A 23,570-nucleotide genomic window follows, 5' to 3' on the forward strand; every position below is an offset into this window, starting at 1 on the left:
ATGGCTTTGGCTATATTCACATTGAGGTTGAGGTACAGTTATAACAAAAGCATTTGTCTTTCAGGTCGTTTTCTACTACTAAAAGAGAGTGTTGCTAAGACCATACTTACAATCATTGGCTCGGTGTATTTCATTCCTACAGATCCAGAGATTTTTCTTTTCTGCTCTAGTAGGTTTCTCCACTTATTTTCAACAACTTGCTTTCTTCTTGTAACAGTAGAATCTTAACAAATGTCAATATAAAAAATTGTGAAAGTTGAATAGGTAAAATGTATCCATTCAAATTTTCAAGCTACTGTCAAACAGTGTAGAAAGTTCTATATATTTCCTCTATTTGGCCAGCAGGCCTCTATTAATTTTCCCCTAAGTTCTATACATGGTACCTTTTCAAGGATGCATTCAACACAGTTCCTGCTAAGGAACAGAATATGGGGAATACCAAGAAGACACACAAGACTGTACTGGTGTACAGGAAGAGCATAGTAGGATTCCAATTTACATTATCAAAAAATTAGAAATGGCACCATTATTTGTTAGAGGGTTAATATACTGTATAGTAAATTCAATTATCCTGAAAGAAATCCCCAAGATAAGAGGCTGGCAATGGTACCACCCTTCATCTGCCTCTGCGTCTTTTTGCAGTGTTCTAGTGTGCCCAGGGAAGTGGATTTATGCATCTCAAGTTCTCAGATGTAATGTTCTAGCATTTAGGGTAAATTGTGGGTACATGGGTGCTCCTCACATAACCTTCCCATGCCTTTTATATGGCCACTTAACTAAGACCTCATTCTAACAATGTCAATCCCCAAAGATGATACAAATAATTGAAGAACAGGTGAGTTAAGAGCAAGGCAGAGTGGACACACCCTCATTCCTGTATAGTCTCCTCATGGCACTGCACTGCCACAGTGTCCACCTCAGACTTAGTTTCATAAACTTAGAAATTACAAAAAATTAGAAGAGTAAATCCTACCTTAAAGGTATGTTTTTCTGTGAAATGTGAGGTAATGATATCATACCAAAGTCCTCATAATTGGTAAGATGGTTGAAAACTATGCATTGAAACATAATCACATTAGAGCAAAAGCATGTTATATAGGTCAAAATCAAATATTTACAATTATTTGAAATATATTGTGAAGTTTATGTATGTAAATATACATATGTAATTTGTTGGTCTAGAATTGCTGGGTCATAGAATCTACATATACTCAATTTTTGTAGATGAGAATTTTTAGTTCATACAAAACTTTACTGACCATTGGTAATGTGTTTAGTTTTAGCTACTCTGATGTATATAGTTGTATCTAAAAGTACATTTGTATGATTATTGTCCATTTTATAGCTTTTATTTATGAAAAGCTTATTCTAATATTTTCCTTTGTGATTTTGTATGAATATGTGCCTGTTCATGTATAGGAGGGTGCATATGTGTGTGGTAGTGCGTACACACATGTGTACATGTGTGTTGATGTCAGAGGACACTTTCCTAAGGATTAAACACATGATATCACACTCATTGCATTAAACATTTAAAAATTAGATTTACTCATTTTATTTTCTAGTGAGTGTTTTGCCTCTATGTAAGTATGGGTACTGTAGGGAAAAGGGGCCAGCTAAGAAACCACCCTGACCCTGCAGCCCAGAACCAGTGAAAGAAACACAGCCTAGATCTGGAACCCGAGCCAGTGAAAGAAATACTTTATCTCTGAACCCAGAACCAAAGAAACATGCCTTGACTCTGAAACCAGTGCCAAAGAAACACTCTTTGTCCCTAGAATCAGAGCCAGTGAATGAAATATACCCTGGTCTTAGAATTAGAGCCAAAAAGCCAAAAAAGGCCAGTGAAGAAACAGTTTGGCCCTGAAAACAGAGCCATCTCTGCCCCTCTGAACAATGAAACTAACCAATCCCTGAGCAGGAAACCAACCAATGCATGAGCAGAAAATCTTCTCCCTGAAGAAACCCCGCTCCTAAGAAGCCCTATGTAAACCACCCTGCCTGTTCAGTTGTTGGCTGTTCTCTCCACCCCATAGAGGCAGCCACTCTGCTGGACTCCTCCTTCCCAAATAAATCTCTTTCTCAAAAGAGTCTTGGGTGTGAATATCTTCATTTGCTGGTGCAGAGAAGAACCTTGTTAAGACGTCCCTTAGGGGACTGAGCAAGGTGAAGTTGAACAGAAGAACCTTGCTTATGACTTCCCTTAGGGGACTGAGCAAGGTGGAGCAGAAAAAGTAACAACTTTTCACCAGAGTAGGAGGAGATTGCTACATTTCTGCAGGGGTTTCCCCTTTGCAGAGTGAAGCAAAAGAAGCATCATCTTGGCCTGAAGAAGAAGCAGAGCTCTGCTAGGAAGCCCCCTTAAGTGGGGGCTGAGCAAAGCTCAGCTGTAGGGGCTCTCCAGGAGAGGAGCAGGATTGCTATATCCTGCAGAGAGACCATCCCCCAACCACACCAGGTACAGCCTGACTCAGGATACCTTTCCCTCCAGAGCTGAGCTGTCCCTTTGAGCTCCAGCCGCCATATCTGTCCTAGCAGCTCAAAGTATAGCCTGACTCCCTGAGCAGTCAGAATACCTTTCTCCCCCAGAGTTCTAACACTCACTTACATGTACCACTTGTGTCCTTGGAGGTCAGAAGAAGACACTGAATCCCCTGGGACTTGAGTTCCAGGTGGTTGTGAACCACTATGTGGGTGCTGGGAATTGAACCTGGATCCTTTATAAGAACCTCGATTTTTATGAGTTCTGGGGACTGAACTCAGGTTTCATGTTTGCAGGTCCAGCTCCTTAGTGAATGTGCTATCTTCCTAGCCCAGTGAGGATTCCTTTTGATATGTTACCTGTAGTCTGCAGTTGTTCAATTAAACATCAATATTCTGTGACATTATTTTGTTCATGCAGGTTTGTTTTGTTTTGAGGGAGACACTCTAGATAATCATGGTGGGATTTGATTCAATCTCTGTGGATACTGGTGTTAGCCCTTTTTGTAGTCTTTTAGCCTGTTCTTTATAACCTGTCCTACAAATATTAGATTTGCCTACCTGAATCCCATATTAATTTAAATCAATGCTTTGCAATAGACCTCTTTACTCGGTACTGCTTCTATGGCTTAGCCCTCAGGATATAATTGATGCACATTTTTATTTTTATTGTAGTCTTTTATACATTCTGCCTATGAGTCTTGATTAGTACAAAGCATTACAAATATCTTTTCCCCTTCAGTGTTGCGTCATTTTAACCTGTTAATTTTCTTGTATGGAAAAAACTCCAATTTTGTTGTATAAGTACCATTCTTAATAGTTTATATTTTATATAGAGTATAAGAAATCTGATTATTCTAAAATGATATTACTTCTAGAGCTTTTTTATTTTTCATATTTAAATCACAATTTACATGGAATTGATTTTTGTATATGAGTGAAGGAAAGGTCACTGACGATATATAGTTACCCAACTATGAATTGCTACCTTTGTTAAAAATTAAGCAATTAATTATGTGGGCCTGTATTCTATTATCATTCTGTAGAAGCCACACTGTGCTAATTGTTGAAGATTTAGATAGACTATGTAGAGATGAAAGTTCCAAGACAGGGTTTCTTTGTGTACCCTTGGTTGTCCAGGCTGGCCTTGGACTCACAGAGATCCCCCTGCCTCTGCCTCCTGAGTGCTGGGATTAAAGGTGTGCACCACCACTGCCTGCTTTAGAAATGAAGTTTTCAACTTTGTTTTTGAGATTTTCTCAGCTATTCTTGGTCTATACATTTAATAATTTAAATATTAGATAGAGTCTGGAAATCTTCACAGAGTCTGTTGGAACTTCATGGCCTCAACATGTACACACCTCCTCCACCCAGGTCTTCCTTCATTCACTTCATGGTGTTTTTAGTCTTCTCTACGGGCTATTAAAATCTGTACATTCAATTTTTCTCATAGGCTTATATTTTTAATGTTACTTAAAAGATGTCATTATTAAAATATCTAGGTCTGTCCTTTTGAAATCCTAAAAGGTTTCCATTATTGTTCTAACTTTGTTTCCACTGCCTGTTCCCACCCAGTTCCGGATTTAGTATGGAGTCCTGTCCCACCCTGGAGGAAAGCATGCCGTGTTTATCAGCCGCAGGCACCACCACCTTCTCTGGCAACGTCTCTCTTCCCATCAAGTGTCTTTGGGTTGACATCCCTTCCCCAGAGGTTTAATTTGACCTTTATTTGAACCCCTTCTAAGTGGGCTTATTCATTACACATTTTTGTTCATTTTCAGATGAGGATAAGCATAATTATTTCACTGTAAAGAATGAGTCTGTGTTTTAGAATATGGACTCATTGAAACATGTGTTTCAAGGTATATTATTCCTCTTGCTTTATAACTTCCACAATCATTTACTTATTTTTCTCAAGATTTTTCTTTCCTTAGTTTCTCTTCATTTTTTTAAAACCTTAGTTCTCTAACCTTCTTAAAACTTAGATTTTTGTAGAAAAGTAGTCAAGAGATTTAGGTTACATTCTTTGCATTCAATTTTCCATCTGCTTATGTAGTTTGTATCCATCCAATTCATTAAAAGTCTTGGGGCTGGAGAGATAACTCATTTATTAAGAGCCTTTGTTGCCACTACAGAGGATGTGAGTTTGCTGGCACTTATGGCAGGTGGCTAACAAGACTCTGTACTTAAGTTTCATGGGGATCTGATACCCTCTTTTGGCCTCCATAGGTACCCCCACCCCATGTGGCATAGGTATACATAGACCAACTGACAAATAAATAAAAAATAATTAAAAAATTAAGTCAGATCCCACTCTTGGGCATATACCCAAGGAATGCTGATTCATACCATAAAGATACATGCTCAGCTATGTTCATAGCAGCACTATTTGTAATAGCCAGAACCTGGAAACAACCTAGATGCCCATCAACGGAAGAATGGATGAAAAAAATGTGGTACATATACACAATGGAGTACTACTCAGCAGAGAAAAACAATGAAAGCATGAAATTTGCAGGCAAATGGATGGAACTAGAAAAAATCATCCTGAGTGAAGTAACCCAAACCCAGAAAGACAGTTATGGTATGTACTCACTCATTGGTGGATTCTAGATATAAAATAAAGAACAATCAGACCACAACCCATAGAACCATAGAGGCTATATATATAGCATGGAGGTCCCTAGGACGACTGTGGCATATAATAAATTTCAGTTTTACTCAATTATTAAAAAAAATAGCCAAATGAATGGAAACACATGAACTATGAACCAAAGGCTGAGGGGCCCCCAGCTGGATCAGGCCCTCTGAATAGGTGAGACAGTTGATTGGCTTGCTCAGTTTGGGAGGCAACTAGGCAGTGGGACCAAGTCCTGTGCTCATGGCATGAGTTGGCTGTTTGAAACCAGGAACTTATGCAGGGACACTTGGCTCAGTCTGGGAGGAAGGGACTGGACCTCCCTGGACTAAGTCTACCAAGTTGATCACAGTCCTCGGGGGAGGACTTGTACTGGAGGAGGTGGGAATGGAGGGTGGGCTGGGGGTAAGGGGAGGGGGTGGGAGGGGGGAGAATAGGGGAACCCATGGCTGATATGTAGAACTGAATGTTATTGTAAAATATATAACATTATATATTAATATATATAAATTAAGTCAGGTGTGGTTTTACATCCCTTTAAATCCTGGCACTCATGAGGCAGAAGCAGGTAGATCTGAGTGAGTTCAAGGACAGCATGGTCTACTTACTGAGCTCCAGGCTAGTCAGTGCTACAGTGAGATTCTGCCTCCAAAACAAAACAAGACAAAACAAGACAAAACAAAACAAATCTCCCAAGTCTCAAAAAAAAAAAGATGGAGAGTCAGGTTGTCAGGTGTCAGGCCCTGTTGGGAGCGGGAGCCCAGTGATGTAGCACACAGACAACCCCTGCTCTTTAAAAGCGAGCGCATGGTCTAGTAATTGAAGAGAACACTGAGTATGAATTTGAAAACTCTCTAAGCACATTATTACTTGTTATTACTGTACTGCCTCCCTCCCTCTATCAACAGTCCTTGCTCTTTTTTGGTAGGGAACGGATTTCCACTGGCAGGAAGTTTTATGGCTTCTAATCCATTTCCGTAAAGGAGGGAAGTGGCATACACAAGCAGTGTATGACAGGGCCAATGGTATTCAGTGGAGAAGGGAATCTCAAAACTGTTTAAAACAATGGTGTCTATTCTTTTCCTACATGAAAACATAAACACAAAGCCAGCAGAAGCAGAACCGCAGTGTCCTGGAAAGGACGGGAGGGCTGCGTGCATATTTAAACACTTCTCTCTTTAAACGGCAGACCTTTCGCCTGATTTATGAGCATGTGTGCATGTGCACACACATGCCAGGGCGCCTATGTGGAGTTTGGAGGTCACCTAAAAGGGGCCAGTTCTCTCCAGCCACCATGCAGGTTTCAGGGTTGAATTCAGGTTGTCAAGTTTGGCTGAAAGCATTTTTACCTGCCACCTTGACAGCATAGAAGAAATTCATATAAGAATTTTAAAATAAGCCAGGTATGGTGACACATGCCTTTAATGCCAGCACTTGGGAATCAGAGGCAGGAGGACATCAGTGGACATGAGGCTAATTGGTCTACATAGTGAGTTCTAGGCCAGCCAGAGCTATACTCTATGTCAAAACAAAACAAAACAAGACAAAACAAAACAAAACAAACAACTAAGTCGTGACATTTATCTATTTAAATAAACAAGGCTTTTCCCATGGTGCTCATGTGACAACAGCAATGATGGAACCCCACGGGATAAGGATCAGATGTTACTCATTGTCTTCTCTTTTTAAACATCAGGGAGGCTATAGAAAAAACAGAGGTAGCAAAAGTTTCCAACTTTTACTGAGTACAGGTTAGGTAATTCTCTGAAGAACTTCAGCTACTAGAGCAAGTTATAGTATTGAGAGCTAAGTTATCTTCATAAGGCTAAACTATAACTCACTACCTATACAGTATACACTGCCATATACAATATGGAAAATGTCACATGACTCTGAAAGGTTGTATATTTTCCCACTGCCATATACAATATGGAAAATGTCACATGACTCTGAAAGGTTGTATATTTTCCCACAAGAAGGTAAAAATTCCATCCTTACCAGAAGCCTTCTCATTTTGGCACCCATTGTTCCTTCTTCTCCATGGGAGAATCGATTCTTCTTCGGTATTCCTGTGAGTCAACAACTGGTAGCTCTCTTCACAAACAGGACTTCTCTGGGTACAATATACCGTCCCTTCTTGCTGGAAACCAGTGTGAATGCCATTTGAATAGTTGACTTTTGCTGAGGTTTGGCACTCCGAAGCGTAAGGAGATGGTAGAGGTGAGGTCACAGCGAGTAGGTCAGAACAAGCATCAGAGAACGGGAGATTGCTTTCTTGAGTCCACTGGTTCAAATGGTACTCTGTTGGAAGCACACATGAACTTAAACAGTTCTGTAGCATGACATTTTGAGAATGTTCAGGTATGGCTAACTGACATGGAGACACTTGCATATTTTTACCACTTTTAATATTTGTCGGTGGTTTAGGTGGAGGATGAGGTATAATTAGTTTACCCTGAGTTTGGGCCAGTGTGTTGGCTTTTCTTGAAGACAGTGGCTGGCTGACAGCGGCTTTTCTGTTCACATGTACAAGGCCCGTCTGGACCTTTGCAGACCCTGTTCTTCTCATTACCTTCGCTCCCCTTGGAGGCTTAGACTTCTGAGTCTTGGCGTCACCAGCATGTGCAGGGGCTTTGTTCTCTTCTCTTGCGAAGGCTGACCAGGCTTGTTTAGCAAGGCTATAGCCTGAAGGTACAGAAGAGTTCAAAGGCACCCTGTCCACTTCATATCCTCCTAAATCAGTCACATTTTCAGAGCCACCGTCAGCTTTGGCCTTCCCTCCACCAGCAGAAGGTGCAGTACAGTCAGGGACGTTTGTGAGGTTGCAGGTGCCACTGCTGGTGGGACAGTGCTGTACCCACTGTGGAGCCACCCCTGCCCTGTCCCTCACGGGGTGGCTGTCACCCGCACACTTCTCTGTGGCATTGCTTTCGTCCAGCCACCGCAGCTTCTTCATCGTCTTTGGGGCCCCTGCCCCTTTGCCCCTCTGTTTTGTTAACTCAATACTATCTCTAATGGCTTCTGCCTTCTGATGCCTAAACTTAAAACTCTGGTTTATAACTAGTGCCTTCAGAGAATCATGATCGTATCTGGATTCTTTCTTTAATATACTCTTGAGCAGCCTCACCCCATTTTGTTCCTGGATGCTGTGCTTCTTGCTGTGCTGGGTAGGCAAGTCACAGTCAGGAGTGACGCTACACAGTGGTGCTGACGGCCCACTGGCTTTTTGTCTCCTATCTTTTGGGTTAGAATTTTGAGGTGCACAGATGGCCTGAAAATTGTCTGAAAATACAGACAACTTTTCTTTATTACAGCTAAAATAGTTTATCTTTTCACATTTCACATCTTTCATTTCATCTACCTTATCAGAACACTGCACGGGATCGATTTCTTTCACGCATGTGCTGTGCTCTGACGAAGGCCCACCTGACTGTGAGTCAGGTGACAAAACTGGTACAAATGAAGCAGGAATGGCAGCACTCCTGTCGTCCGGAGTGAACTCAGAGAGCCTCTCTTGGATGGAAAATGAAGCTGCGTCCTGAGTTAGAGATTCTGGAGTAGTCCAGGCTCTACTGACTTTAAACGTTGGGCTCTCGGCACCTGGCAGCCTCTGCCTGTGGAGTGCTCCATCAGCGGGATCACTTGTCCTCACAGTATTGCTTTCAGAGGGGTTTTCTCCTTTTCTATCTAGAGCAACGACGGAAGGACTACAGACAAAGAGCACCGAGTCATTAGCAGCTCTTGTGGCTCTTTCCACAGTTCTGCTCAAAGGAGGTGGATTCTGTTCTTGATTATTCAAACATTCCCATGAGGGTAGAACATTAGATTTACTTAAGATATCTGAAAAAGATGTGACAGGCTGGGTACTTCGTGTGTCTAAGTTTGTAAGCCAACTATTTATATGCTGAGTTTTAGAGAAAGACAGTTTATCTTCATCAAAGCAGTTTAAATGAGCTGACTGAAGATTTGCTGACTTGAGGGGAACAGAGTTCTGTTGGGTCGACGTGGAAGGAGCCATACTAAGTGTTATGTATATTTCTTCATGCTCTCCAGCTTCAAGGCTGTCTATACTTGAGAGAGTTTCAGAATTGGTTATCTGATTAACTTCATCACAAAATTTCTGAGGGGAAAAAAAAGAACAGTGTTTTATGCTGTGGACTCACACTAGTGTTACTGACACATAAAATAATGTGACTATAAACAGTATAGGTATAAGCTATACCCCTGCAGCAGACCTCATGGTAAAGAGAAAGTCAGGAAACCCTAAAAAATGTGCTTCCTTTCCTTTCAACTCCCAAAGTAACTGCTCAATTGTTCTAGCTACCATGACAGCTTAGAAATAATTGCTATTCCATTTAGGGTATGGCGTTTCTTCAAGGTTTCATAATACTAAGTTAATTCTGAAAAATACTTGTTTATAAATTATATTCTCTTCCTGAAACCTTCATTGGACTGAAAAGAGACTGTTGACAGATCTGTGATGCAGCAGCCATCAGTTACCATTAGCACCATGTGGAGACTGTGCATGATCCTGGGGAGGCTCCCCGCGGTCCGATAGGTAATTCTACACACATACCCATACAGGCAGTACCAAGTGAACTCTGTGGGTTTAAAAAACGAAGCGCATCAAGTTGGGAAGAAAAAGTGGTGGTGGTCAGGAATAGGGGAGGAAATAGAAAGATTAAATCAAAATACATCATATGCATGCATGAAATTCTCAAAAAATAAAGAGAATTTTAAAAAAGAAAATGAAGTTCTGTGACCCTAATGTGAACTGTCAATTGATAGGAATTATATTGTTTTTTATAAAGGTCTAGAGAAAGGTTTTCAATTCTGGTTGTATGTAAGAGACAAAAAGTTTCATAAAAATAAATATGCCAGGGAGGATCAGAAGTTCAAGGATAGTCTTGGCTACATAGTAAGTTTGAGGCCAGCCTGGGCTAAATTAGATCCCGAGTCCAAACAAAATACCGACAAAAGTCTATGTCTGGGCCCCGCTGGCTCATTTCCCACATGAGATCCATGCAGCAGTCTCATACTGATCTTACGGTTTCTATGGAAGCATGTGGATACAGGTTCAAGAGCCAGTGGCTTTAGGGCTTGGAGAGATGGCTCAGTAGCATCTATATGCATCCTAAATTTAGGTTGCTTTTTAAAATATAACCTCTAATTAAATAATAGTTATATTATATTATACTTTCAGACAGCTTTTATATTTGTCAGAAAATAACATTCATACAGCCTAAATTTTTTTTAAATAAATGCAAAAAGAAGAAGATCAGAAAGAAAAATTAGCATCTGTGATGAAGTTATACTGACTCATCCACAGTATTTTTATGGCTTCTTTTTAGCTGTGTGGAGAACACTGGGAAGTAGGACAGAACTTTACTACAAATGAAAACGCCAGTAATAGAGTTATAGTTCATACTTGCAAACTGCTTAAATGTTGATTCTCTAGGAGTTTCTGAGTCTCCTCCAGTTTGAGCTGGAACACGTTTTTGCTAGTAGCTAGGTTTGCTATGTTGTTTTCCTTCAGTTCTTTATCACAGTTAATTCTGCTTACAAGGTATTTTTGATGTTCGTGATCATTTTTTGACACTGTTGAAGGCAAGGCAGAATCTATAGCTCTGTGAACCAGATATGAAAAGATTTAGCACAGTAATAAGTTAATTTAACTGAAATCAACTTATTTCTATAAGCATATAAATGACACAACTGTATACTATGTGCACATGTGTCCAGATAATTACATATAAGGATATTGGAGAAATCTACAGATATATTAGAATAGAACTTTAAGGCAATGAGTGATAGAATAAAAATGACTGTGAGACCAGAATGCCAATAAAGAATGAATAAGGGATGCTTATTCATTCATGACTTTGATGACTATATTCCATTCTTTTATCACTTGGGCAGGAGTAGAAATCCTGTGAATTTGTTGTCAGTTTTCAGTTCTCTAGATATATTTTTATATAGATAATAATATTTATTAGCTTTTGTTCTTAGCTGATGTCTTGGCCAGTGGATATTCCTATATCCCTAAGAGAGTTGGCCGAGATTCAAGCAGATAGAAATTAAGAATGCTCTTTGTCAGGGTAGGCATGAATGTCTTCCCTGCATAACTAGCTATGGGAGTGTGGCTCTTACTCAGCCAAGAATATAAACCTTTGTTTTCAGTTTGGTTCAGGAATATAATCATAAATGTAAGCATATTTTAAAAAAAGATTTATTTGTTTATTTAATGTACACTGGGGTTTTTTTCTGCATGTATCTTTGTATAAGTGTGTCAGATCCCCTGAAACTGGAGTCACAGATAGATGTGAACTGCCATGTGGGTGATAGGAATTGGACCTGGTCCTTTGGAAGAGCAGCCAGTGCTTTTAAACCCTAAGCCATCTCTCTAGCCCCATTTAAGCATATATATATATTTTTTTTATGCCACAAAAAGAGTGTCTTCAATTTAGTCTACTTTTAGTGTTTCCAATCAGAACAATATCTTTTTTTAAATTTTTTACAATGTTGTACTGTCTGGAAACTCAGGACATCTCTTCTATTAGATTTTGTGCTGTCTGGAAGCTGATAGCTTGTTACATTTCAATATATATATATATATATATATATATATATATATATATATATATATATACACACACACAGTGAAAAATCCAATTCCTTCAAGGATAAGTGGGTGATGAAGGAAACAGCTGACTGAAGGGCATTTACTATCAACTCAGTTAAATTATTTCCAATTAAATCAGGATAAAGAAACATTTTAGAAGGTGGCATATTGCCACATGTGACATATAACTATCTCCAATACCCATATATGTCTTTATTTAGACAGACAGAATCATCAAGGTCGGTGATTATTATATTCCTAATTATTCCTTTGTCATCACCAGGAGAGCATGGCTAGTGAGAAGGTATTTAGTACACATTCCTGAACAGTGAGGGTATGTTTCTGTCTATTTTTGTTTTTATATTTTTCTACTCTTACATAGTCCTTCCCCTTTAAGTTACCCTTCCCAAACAAAATAGAACTAAATCTACAAAATATCTAATAAACTCAATTGATTTACCTTTAAAGTTGTCGTCTCTCAACTTTTTCTTCTCTATTCCTTTCTTCTCTACTCCACTTTCTTCTCTCCTCTTCTCTACTTTCTTCCCCCAGTGAGGAGGATTGAAGGGATGGATAGGAAGAAGAGGAGATGGGGAGGTAGAAATCGAGATAGAGTGAAGCATGGGAGGAAAGGAAGAAGAAATCATAAAAGAAGAGGAAGAAGGAGACACTGGCGAGGGGAAAGCTAGATAGGTTGGAGGCAAACATGGAGAAGAGGATGAATGCAAAGGAGAGGGCAAAAGAGGGGCAGATGGGACAGGCAGGGGAGGGGAGAGAGAAGAAGAAGGCGAAGGAGAAGAAAGTGTGGATGAAGAGGAAGAAACTGCTACCAACGGTGACGAGGACGTGGAAGCAGAAGGTGATGAAGGCAAAGTAGAGCATGGAGAGTGACATGGGGGCGGGTGAATCAAGGCCGGCAGATGGTCTACGCAGGCCTGAGGCTGACCTGACAGTGCTGTGGCTTGGGGAACAGACTTCTGAACTGACTGACAAACATCAAACCTAGCAGAATGCTCAGGCACAGGAGTGATACAAGCGAGGGGTGGGGCTGGTTGAGCTGGATGTCTGGATAAACTGGAAGGTTTCAAAACAGGGAGAGCTTCCAAGGGGCCTGGGGAAACAACCAGTCGAGCTGGGAGGGAACGACGGATAAGGGCAGGCATTAGAATTGCTGGAGTAGAATGCTGTGCTGCAAGTATATGTTTGGGTCTGAAAGTTTTGTAAAATAATCTGTTCTGTGAGTCAGGATCAGGAACAATCGGAGAACTTTGGGATGGGTGAGGTGGAAGGACAGGTGGCCCAGATGGAATAGGGGCTGGAAGACTAGGGAGACTGCTAGGGAAGCTAGAAGTAACTGGGGCTGGAGGATGAGGGAGACATCTGACAGAATAAGGCAGTAATGGGGCTGGTAAAAAGGTTTTTGGAAGAGCAGAGGAGGAAGATGGAAGAACACAGGTCTGGGGGGCGGGAGAAACAACAGGGTAGCTAGGAAGACTCTGGGGATGACGGGATAGCAATGGGGCCCGTGAAGCAGACAGCTGGCCAGGTAAGGAGGGATCAGGATTGGAGATAGCTGGACAGGCAGGAATGGATCTGCATAGGTGGGAAGGTATTTGGACAGCAAGTAGAAAGAGCCTCATTAAGATTTTAAAAGTCTATTACTGGGCTGCTTGGAGGTTTTTGATGGATTTTGATTTTATCCTTTGGGGTCCATGCTTGATTGCCCATTGGTCAGCCAGATTCCCCTCACACTGACTGACTGAAACATGTACCCAGATGATTCAAATTCATCTTTCTTCTTTTTTCAAAAGTCTGATGCACATATATAGGCAGGAAAATCTAATTTAAACCACTAGTGTGAATAGTGAATGCAGACATCTCGGGGTAGTGGGTGGTTCAGAATGGACTATCTCATCACAAAGACATGGATATTGGAGATAGATATCTCACAAAACTGCTCTGTCAGAGAGTTTAACCAGGAGAGACTATGTCCTCTCCTGCTCTACATCCACCAGAAATGTCAGATCAGCTTTGTGATAAGAACTTGACTGCGATGGAAGGTCGATTATTTCTGATATTATTAAAGTTAATACCTTATTAAGATTTTTATATCTCATTACTTCCTGAAGTGGTTTCTATATTCCTAAAAACCTATTGGCCAATTTTTAATGAGGCTTAAGAATTAGCTTCCACTTTTCTAAACAAGTTTTCATTTTAGATTATAACATTAGCATCTTAAAATATTTTTATTTACCGTTAGCATTTTCTACGTCAGAGCCACGTCTTGGGCCGAGGCTGTGGCTAATGGTAGGGCTTGCACAGAGGCCTACTCAGGACCCAGCACAAGTACTGCTGCTCTTCTCCGCTTCTCTGGAACTGTTTTGTGGTATAATTTTATTTCTTAACCTACTTGGGGTTTATATTCCACTGAAATGTATTTGTAACATGACAATAGCTTATTAATCCTCGAATAAACACTTGCATGAAATTTATTTTGATAAAACCAATAAATGATCATTAATAGTCTAAAATTTCATATTTATATGGCATTTATAGTTTACAGAATACTTAACATATAATATTTAACACTGTTAGCTATTTGGGGAGAGAAGTCCAATTTTTTATTAGTTAATCATGGTATCTTCTCTCATAGATTATACATATTTGCTTTTCAAATAAAGACTTATGTTATATATATATATGTATATATACATACACAGATATCACAAAGTCACAGTCAAAAGTATATTATGAAAACTAGGTATTTTGATACAGAATGCGGGTTATTTCTCACAATGACAATACATAATATTTGTTACTTTAGTACAGATTTGCTAAAATGATAACAAATTTTTTGCTTCAGAAGAACTGAGGTTATTCTGACAGTTTAACCCTTCAAAGATTTTAAACAATTGCACATTGCTGAAAAATCACCATGCTTTCATTTATTGTACAAAAGAGGTGTTTTTAAAATGGAAAATATCTGATCAGCACAAAATAACAGTGGATTCACAGAAAAAGAAACTGGAAAGTGAAGGGTCTCTGTACAAAAATGCTAAGTAGTTTAGAAGTTTTAAAGCCAAGGCTCTCTCGGAGCCCTGTCTGCCTTGGTCAGTATGTGCCATCTTTTGTCCAGACAAGCTTTCCTAGAATATTCTAATATCATACAGCCTTCATGTCTCCAACTTCAGGTTTTTAACACATATTTCTAGCTTGTTTCACTTCAATGTGTTGCTTTGCTTATGATTAACTACTTAACTCATTAACTGTAAAAGTAGAAATTTGACCACTGTCTTTAATGGCTTTAGTTTTCCGACTGTCTTTTTCTACTTCTCTGGTTGCTCCTTGTAGGGCTCCCTTTTCAGGCCAGGCTTTTGGAAGTTTTGAGTTTGGCCACCTTTTTCTTACTTTCCAGCACTCCTCATGGAATCTTGTGGAAGCCGACTGTGATGCTCTCTGTGTGTGTGTCTTTAACAGTTACCACTATCCTCTTATCTTTCTCACTGGACTAATTCAGCATTGGGTTCCTTTCTAAGACGCTTCCTTTTTTTTTTTTTTTTTTTTTTTAAATATTTTTAAGATTTATTTATTATGTATACAGAAGAGGGTGCCAGATCTCATTACAGATGGTTGTGAGCCACCATGTGGGTGCTGGGAATTGAACTCAGGACCTCTGGAGGAGCAGTCGGTGCTCTTAACCTCTGAGCCATATCTCCAGCCCTCTAAGACGCTTCCTTAGGAAGTGGCTCATCTACTGTGATCACATTGACAGTGGTGCTGTCATTTATAGGAGGTAGGAACTCAGCAAAGACTAGCTTTCAATTGCTCTGTGGCCTGACCTGAAAAATGCTCATATCCAAAGATACTGTCTTGTTACCACATTGCATTCTGACTGGTCGCTTAACTCAAGACCACCACTGACAGACACCAGCCATTGGTTTGTTTTGATCTGTGATGACTGTCACATCTGTATTCATGGCCAACACTTCTTATCTCGAGAAACTGGTTCCTGAATACCCTGCACCCCAAACTCATAACTTACCCTAGCTTCCTTTCAACTACTCCCTTCCTAAACCTGTTCATTCCTCCTTCATAGTCATATTTTTTTTCTATTGTGGCTCAACATGAGATCTGCCTTCTTATCCTCATCCTTAAGTTTTGATAAATGGTTTCACTGTTTCACCATCTATTTTCAGACCAAACCCTGTCTCTGAAACCATCCCCAGCTCTTGCTCTTCTTCTGTTTTCCTCCTTGGCAGTTGTGAAGAAGTCATCAGTTTGTTAACCGAAGTACCAGTTTATCTGATTTTTCCACATTTAGTTTGCCCCTATTCATTTGGCAAAACTTCCAAAACATATTATTGGAAGCTTGCTTCAATTTTTTCATTAACTTTTTCTAGAACATATTACTTAGCAGACTCTTCCTGGTTTAATTCTTGGCTTCCTTTGTAACTTTCCTACCAACAACTCTCTTCTCAGTGTACATGTAAGCCAAATTAAACTAATTAAATTGTAGGAAGTGCTTGCCTCTGATGAATATTCTCCTCATTTTTATAGCTTCAGGCCAAACTTCTACCCTTAGAGTGTTTGCTTATATCTATGGTATTTTCCCCTTATTTCTGGAATTCTTCCAACATGTATAGCACTATAGGAAATACATGTATGTGTAAGACCTAGCTATTATACTGAACAAAACTGCAATCTGGTTTGGGAAACAAAAATACTAAGAAAAAAAATTGAGTAACAATAAAATCACTACTTTCATATCTCTTTCTAGTCCTCTTATCTCAACTTTGTTAAAATTTTTTTTTTAACATTTATAACTGTACTTCCATCTTCTGATTAAAAAAGCTCACATAAAAATTTAAATATCACCAAATTCTCTTTTAAAATAATATTATAAAAAAACTTGCAAGTAAATAAAAGCATTACACATCAAAATTAACCAGACCCAAAGTCTATACAACTTAACAAACTTACATCCAGTTAGAATTGACATTTGAAATGGAAGTTGTGAAGCTTCACATTAAATTTTACATTTTTTAGTATTAAATATATTTTATGCACTTATCCTCCACCAAATCACAATAATCAATGACAGAATTAGCACTAGAAAAACAAGTAGGCTAGGTGGTGGTGGCACATGCCTTTAATCCCAGTACTTGGAGGCAGAGGCAGGGCGATCTCTGAGTTTGAGGCCAGCCTGGTCTACAGAGTGAGTTCCAGGACAGGCACCAAAGCTATACAGAGAAACCCTGTCTCAAAAAACAAAACAAAACAAAACAAAACAAAACACTCCAAAAAACCCCCCCCAAAAAAAAAAGAAAAACAATTAGTTTTATATCCTTTTTCATGACTCATGGCCATCCCCTGAATTCATTCTTTTCGCATCATCTTAATTATATTTAGCTTTACTAGTTTTCATTTCTTGTATGCTGTACCCACATGTACATCTGTTGACATATGTGCATATATTATTGGCTAGATTCCACATACAAGAGAGAACATGTGGTTTCTTTCTGAGATGGTGTGATCTCACTTAATATTGTACACATCCATCCATTTTCCTGCACATTTTAAATTTCATTTTTCTTTAGAGTTTAGTGTTCCTATGTGTGTGTGTGTGTGTGTGTGTATACACACCAAATTTTCATTATCCATTCATCTGTTGATGGACAGCAGAGCTGATTCCAATTCTTTGTTATTGTGAACAAAGCAACAATAAACAAGGGGTCCAAACACCTCTGTGGTAGGGTATAGAGTTCTCCGGGTATATTATCAGAAGTGAAATAGCTGGGTTATATGGTAGTTTTATTTTTATTTTCTTGAGAAATCTCCAAACTTGTACTTACCAAATTCTCACATTTACCTTTTGTATTTTAATTTTCTTTATATTATCATACCAAACGCATAATCTATTCTTTTTATGAAATAGTTTTCTTTCCTCCCTTTCTTCCTCTCTCCATTTTTCAGTCTCTTCCCATTTTCCACAATTGTCTACAATGATTGTAATGGTATGTTTAAAAAAATGACCTTGCTCATTTGTTTAAAATTCTCTTACAAGACGGGCAGTGGTAGCACATGCCTTTAATCCCAGCACTGGGGAGGCAGAGCCAGGCGATCTCTGTGAGTTCGAGGCCAGCCTGGGCTACAGAGTGAGATCCAGGACATGCACCAAAACTACATAGAGAAACTCTCTCTCAAAAAACAAACAAACAAATAAACAAACAAAAATTCTCTTACAAATCTCAGGAGTAAGTTTATATTTCATTTCTTCTTTTAAAAGTATATTTATTCCTATGTGTTTCTGTGGATGTGTACATCTATGCCACAGCATGCATGTAGGAGTCAGAGGACAGCGTGCATTAGTTGGTTCTCTCCTTTGACTATGTGGGTCCTGGGGATCAAATTTAGGTCATCAAGCTTGGTGGCCATCTCAATTGCCCCAAAGTTTATATTTCTTAACATACAGATGCATCTCTCTTTCTAATCTCATATCTAGTTAAGCTTAGTATTTGTATTCTCTGATTTACCCATGCTATTATTATTGTTGTTGGTGGTGTTTTGGATGGGTCTCATGTAGCTAAAGCAGGCCCTCAACTCTTGATCTTCTTGATTCCACATCATGAGTTCTGGGATTCCAGGCATGCACCTCCATTCCTGTCTCACATTATGGGGTCTCTCTTTGTCTCTTGCCTGTCTCTGCCTCTTTTTCCTCTCTCACCTTCTCTCTGTAGAACGAGGGTCAAACCCAGGGTCTGACGCATGCTCAGTAAGCACGCTACCACTGAACTCTAGCCCCAGCTGACTCAACTCCCTTTACCCTGACTTCATCACCAGCACTTTATCACTTGCGGACTGTGCGTGTGCTCATCACTCTGTCTACAGTGCTGTCCACCACTTGTCCTGGTAACTCATATGCTCTTCAGAGCTGCTTTAATGAAGTTCTTTAAACCAAGAGTCCAGTTCTTTCCCAGACTCTAAGGAATACTGAAAGGATGAAATAATTTGTTTTTAGGTCTAATCAAGAGAATCACTGATCGGAGGAATTCTAAGAACAGAATAATATTCTGTATAGGTAAAATCTGAATTATTAATAACTTCCTATAGGTGAATGTTCTGATTATTACTACTCATTTGATGTAATTTTATGCAATTGTTTTGTGATGCTGGGGACCAATCCCAGGCCTCGCACATGTGAGGTAAGCACTCTTCCACTGAGCTACAACCAGTCCTGGTGCTTTCCAAAGCATCATGTTACCTCTCTCTATGGTTATACATGAAGATTATACATATGTAGACATGAAATCTTATGGAAGAGCATCAGTGCTCTTAACCACTGAGTCACCTCTCCAGCCCCTGGGGACTGTATTTTTAACAGCCTACTCCATATTGCTTTCCAATGCTTTATCTAGTTCTCTGCATATAGTCACATAAAAAAAATATTTGGAAAAAATGGAAAAGACAGACATTGTAGTTTTTATTGAGAACAGTAACAACAAAAAATTCTGACTGAGGAAAAAAACCACTCAACAAAATTACTTTTTAAAACTAAACTTGTATCAATACAAAATAAACAATTTTATCTATTCAGTAAAGACAACAATAAACATCAATATATTAAAATAGTTTTTATATTTTTCACAGAAAATTATTCACTATTGGCAGTATTTGTATTCTTTTTTTTTTTTTTCGAGACAGGGTTTCTCTGCGTAGCTTTGCGCCTTTCCTGGAACTCACTTGGTAGCCCAGGCTGGCCTTGAACTCACAGAGATCCGCCTGGCTCTGCCTCCCGAGTGCTGGGATTAAAGGTGTGCACCACCATCGCCCGGCTTTTTTTTTTTTTTGTATTTGTATTCTTAATAATGTAAGTGTAATAATGTAAGACAGCAAATTACAGTGGACTTAATTCTTAATTTGTAAAAAGAACAAATTCTAAAACAGAGATAAGAAGTAACCAATGAGCCAGGTGGTAGCAGCGCACGTCTTAATCCCAGCACTTGGGAGGCAGAGAGACAGGTGGATCGGGATCTCTATGAGTTCCAGGCCAGCCCGGTCTACAGGGTGAGTTCCAGGACAGCCAGAGCTACACAGAGAAACCATATCTTAAACCTCCCCTACCCCCCCAAAAGAGAAATAACCAATGAAAAAGACTACAAATTCAGCAAACAGAAAGCCATAGTTATTATGTATTAAGTGATAACAGTATAATCATATTAATACAGTAATAATAAATTGCTTACCGCCAAGTTGTTGCTGGTCTGTGGGAAAGAGGAATGTTTACTTCTGATTTTAAGTTGGATTCTTGAATTTGTTTAAGGGCCTCTTCTAACGGGGGAACTGGATTGTGAAAAAGTAAAGGAACAGAAAAAAAAACCCATAAACAATAAAGAATCATTTTATCACTAATGGTTTATTGATTAATTTAGTTGGCCAATAATATATTTCAAGGTTCTTGTATAATATATTTATAATAGAATAAAAATTTAAACTTTGATTTGTAAGTCCTAAAAAAGAAATTATTTTTATAGCTTCATCATTAATTTTATGATAATATTTGGAAAAAAGGAAATTTGAAAAATGTGTAGGCTTTTCTTATATATAATCTCTTCTATATCTGATCTCATTGTCTCAAAATTTTATGACAAAAACTTTTACTTATTCCTCTGAATAAAATGAAAAAAAAAATCAACTAACTTTGGGCATTTCCTGCTGCAGTGCTTATTTTAGGTGCTTTGTAAGTCTGCTCATCTAGCCACCACAGGTGCCATTTGAATTTTACAACTAAGGAAGCGAAGGCCTAAGAAGAAGGCAAGTGATGGCCTCATGACCAGATGCTACATGGACACTAACCCCACACTGCTCTTTAGACCTTTCATCCATTCTTGTTTTCTGTACACACCCATTTTCAAAGTCTCCCAGTATGTACTTTGGTACTCAACATATTCCTTCCCTTACTTCTAATGTTCCTTTTACTGTTGTACAGGTAGAAACACAGCTGTTGAGCTGGCCCCTACCCCTGCACTCTGGGGAGATGGCTGCACCCCTCACCATGGGTGAGGGAGGATTTACCCTGATGACTTGGGCATAAGGAAGCTGGCTCTGCCCACCACTTGCCTAAGGGAGGAAGCCCCAGTTGCCTGGACTGACCAGCTCAACTACTCAGACCCACAGCTAGGCCTGGGGTTGGTCCACTCTAACATTTGCTCCATTTGCTTCACAAGTCATGGAGCTTGTGAAGGGATTGGTCCTGTGGAACAATACTCTCAGGATCTCCATGACTTGCGGCAGCTGCAGGACATCCCAGAGGAGTTTCAATGAGGATCCAGTGATAATGTTATACCAGAAACCAGAGGCCTTGAACAAAACCAATGACTCACTGCAATGATCATTTGTAAGTAAAGCTGATTGGACAAAAGGGTCTACTGTGTGACACACTAAGGCTCCCAATGCCACCAGGACAAATGAGGAGGTGTTGGAAAGGTGGGGAAGAGGGGAAGCAAAGAAGTTTTTTGTTGTTTGTTTTATTGTTTGTTTTTTGTTTGCTTGCTTGTTTTGCTTTGATTTAAAAATAATTTTCTTTGGGGGATGCTGCAGGGATAAAGTGAGTATATAACTGGAATGGAAGTTGAGCTGAATTGGGGTGCATGATTAAAAATTCCCAAGGATTCGTTAAATAAATTATGTTAAATTAAAAAAAAAAGAACTCATACTGGAGAGAAACCCTGTGAATACAAGCAATGTGATAAAACTTTTGCATGTCACAGTTATCGGCAAAGTCATGAAAGAATTCATATTGGAGAGTAACCTATGCATGTGATAAGTGTTATAAAGTCTGCCCATCACCTTAATCTTTATAACCCTGAAAGAATTTATCCAAGAGTAAATCCTGCAGTGTGTAATTAATTTGTTAGAGCCTTTGTATATCACAGTGGAATTTGAGGATATTAAAGAACTCACACTGAAAGGAAATCTATGACTACCAGAGATTTGTTCAGATCTTTAGCCAACAAACTTACATTTAATTACACAAAATTATTTATTGTGGAGAAAAAAATCTCACAAGCGTCAATAACAATTCTAGATAATGTAAGGGCAATGAGATTTATTTTTTAAAAAACATTTCCTGTGTGTGTGTGTGTGTGTGTGTGTGTGTGTGTGTGTGTGTGTGTGTGTGTAATGTGGATTATGGGTTTGTAGGCCATGACAGATATGTTGGGACTGGACGAAAACCTTGTTGGCATTCTTTTGTGCCTCTTCATATGGTGACTGTGGTGAGTTGAAAGAAAATGGTCCCCTTAGGGAGTGACACTATTTGAAGGGGTGGCTTTGTTGGTTTATGCATGGCCTTGTTGAAGGAAGTATATCGCTGTAGGGATGGACTTTGAGGTCTCCTATGCTCAAGCTATGTCTAGTGTGACACACAGTTGCTTCTGCTGCCTGCTGATCAAGATGTAGAACTCTCCACTCCTCCAGTACCATGTCTGCCTGCACACTGCCATGCCCCTCAATAAAGATGATGGACTAAATATCTGAAACTGTAAGTCAGCCCCAATTGAATGTTTTCCTTCATAAGGAAAAAAAAAAAAAAGCCTGGGGGTAGGGACATGATTTTCAAGCTCTAACACTTTGTGAAAACCTAATATTAAAAACAAAATCAAACCAACTTTTACTTTAAAATATTCATGTCACTGCACTTCCCCACTATTCTACTGTCTGTAATTTTCTCCGAAGGGTTTAAGCCAAGCCAGTATACTACTACACAGGAGTTAGCTCAAACTTGAACTCTAGACACAAGGGAGGATAATGAGGGTGAATATGATCATAATATTATATACATGTATGAAAATATCAAAATAAAATTGATGACACAGAATGAATACATGCTAGTAAAATATTGCCATTTATTAATGTATTATATTATGTGTGATGCTCTCTGCCAAGTTCCTAAGGCACTGTTCTCCTTACAGCTTTTCTTCCCCTACACTTAGTAATCCTGTCGATTGTGGTCTCTGAGTAGATTACAGTTTCTGTCTATAGACAGTTACTGCTCAAGTGAGGAACTTGACATCTCTTCCCAGAGCTAGTCTCCTCCTAGCCTTTAATTTCGGTATGTTTCTACTTCCATCCACATTCCAAGTTGTCACTATAATTATCCAAACAGATCTTCTTATGAGAGGACTCTCTTAATATTCATTTCCTTTTTTAGTAACAGAGCTTATACTGTTAGGAGTAGAAATATATCCAACATTCAGAAAGTTTCAGTTTCCCTTACAAATGGAGCCAAATAGAAAAAAATGACATAAATGGAGGCCTCCAGGGAAATGATTTAAAGGGGGTTCAGAGCCATGTCTTCTTTTCTTCTGTCTAGAATACCAATCTTATGGTTGGTGACCTAGCAGCTACCATAGCCACAAGAGTAAAGCTAGGAACCATCTGCAGAAAGTAGTTAGCTGAAAGACAGCTGAAGTCTGTACCACTGTGGAACCAGCTCTTGACCCCAACCTCAGGACTTATCCTGTCAGAGAAAAGGAAAACCCTCCTATGTTTGGATGTCTTCTGATGGTGTCAGTATTCTCTGAAGCACCTATTCACCCTAAGATCCCTTACTAACACAGAATGGCTTGTTTTCCGGTTCAAAAATGGCATTTTATATAAAGACGAACTTTCTAGCATGACATATAAAGTTCTTCAGGAGTTAGCCTCAGCTTACTTCTAGTTTCAACTTCATATTCTTCTCTTCTTACTCCATAACTTATGCTTCTGATACACTGAAAGACAGTTCACTTGTATGAACTGTTCCTTTGTCTGGGTTATTCTTTTTCTCTT

General features: G+C 39.2%; 1 protein-coding gene across 5 annotated transcripts in view; it reads right to left on the reverse strand.

Annotated features, from left to right (window-relative positions):
- Cep126 (centrosomal protein 126) overlaps positions 1–23,570 on the reverse strand; it is a 50,914-nt gene that overhangs the window by 12,857 nt on the left and 14,487 nt on the right. For all 5 annotated transcript variants that reach the window (XR_013052598.1, XM_016002334.3, XM_076575635.1 and 2 more), the window contains 4 exons: positions 19,985–20,081; positions 10,548–10,746; positions 7,118–9,239; positions 111–223 (listed from right to left, as the gene is read on the reverse strand). Coding sequence is in view for 4 of the 5 variants with exons in the window: in XM_016002334.3 (XP_015857820.3) it covers positions 111–223; positions 7,118–9,239; positions 10,548–10,746; positions 19,985–20,081 (2,531 nt within the window). In the remaining variant the exon portion in view is untranslated. The remainder of the gene's footprint in view (positions 1–110; positions 224–7,117; positions 9,240–10,547; positions 10,747–19,984; positions 20,082–23,570) is intronic.

The sequence above is a fragment of the Peromyscus maniculatus genome, chromosome 7 (assembly GCF_049852395.1).
Source record: "Peromyscus maniculatus bairdii isolate BWxNUB_F1_BW_parent chromosome 7, HU_Pman_BW_mat_3.1, whole genome shotgun sequence".
Lineage (NCBI taxonomy): Eukaryota > Metazoa > Chordata > Mammalia > Rodentia > Cricetidae > Peromyscus > Peromyscus maniculatus.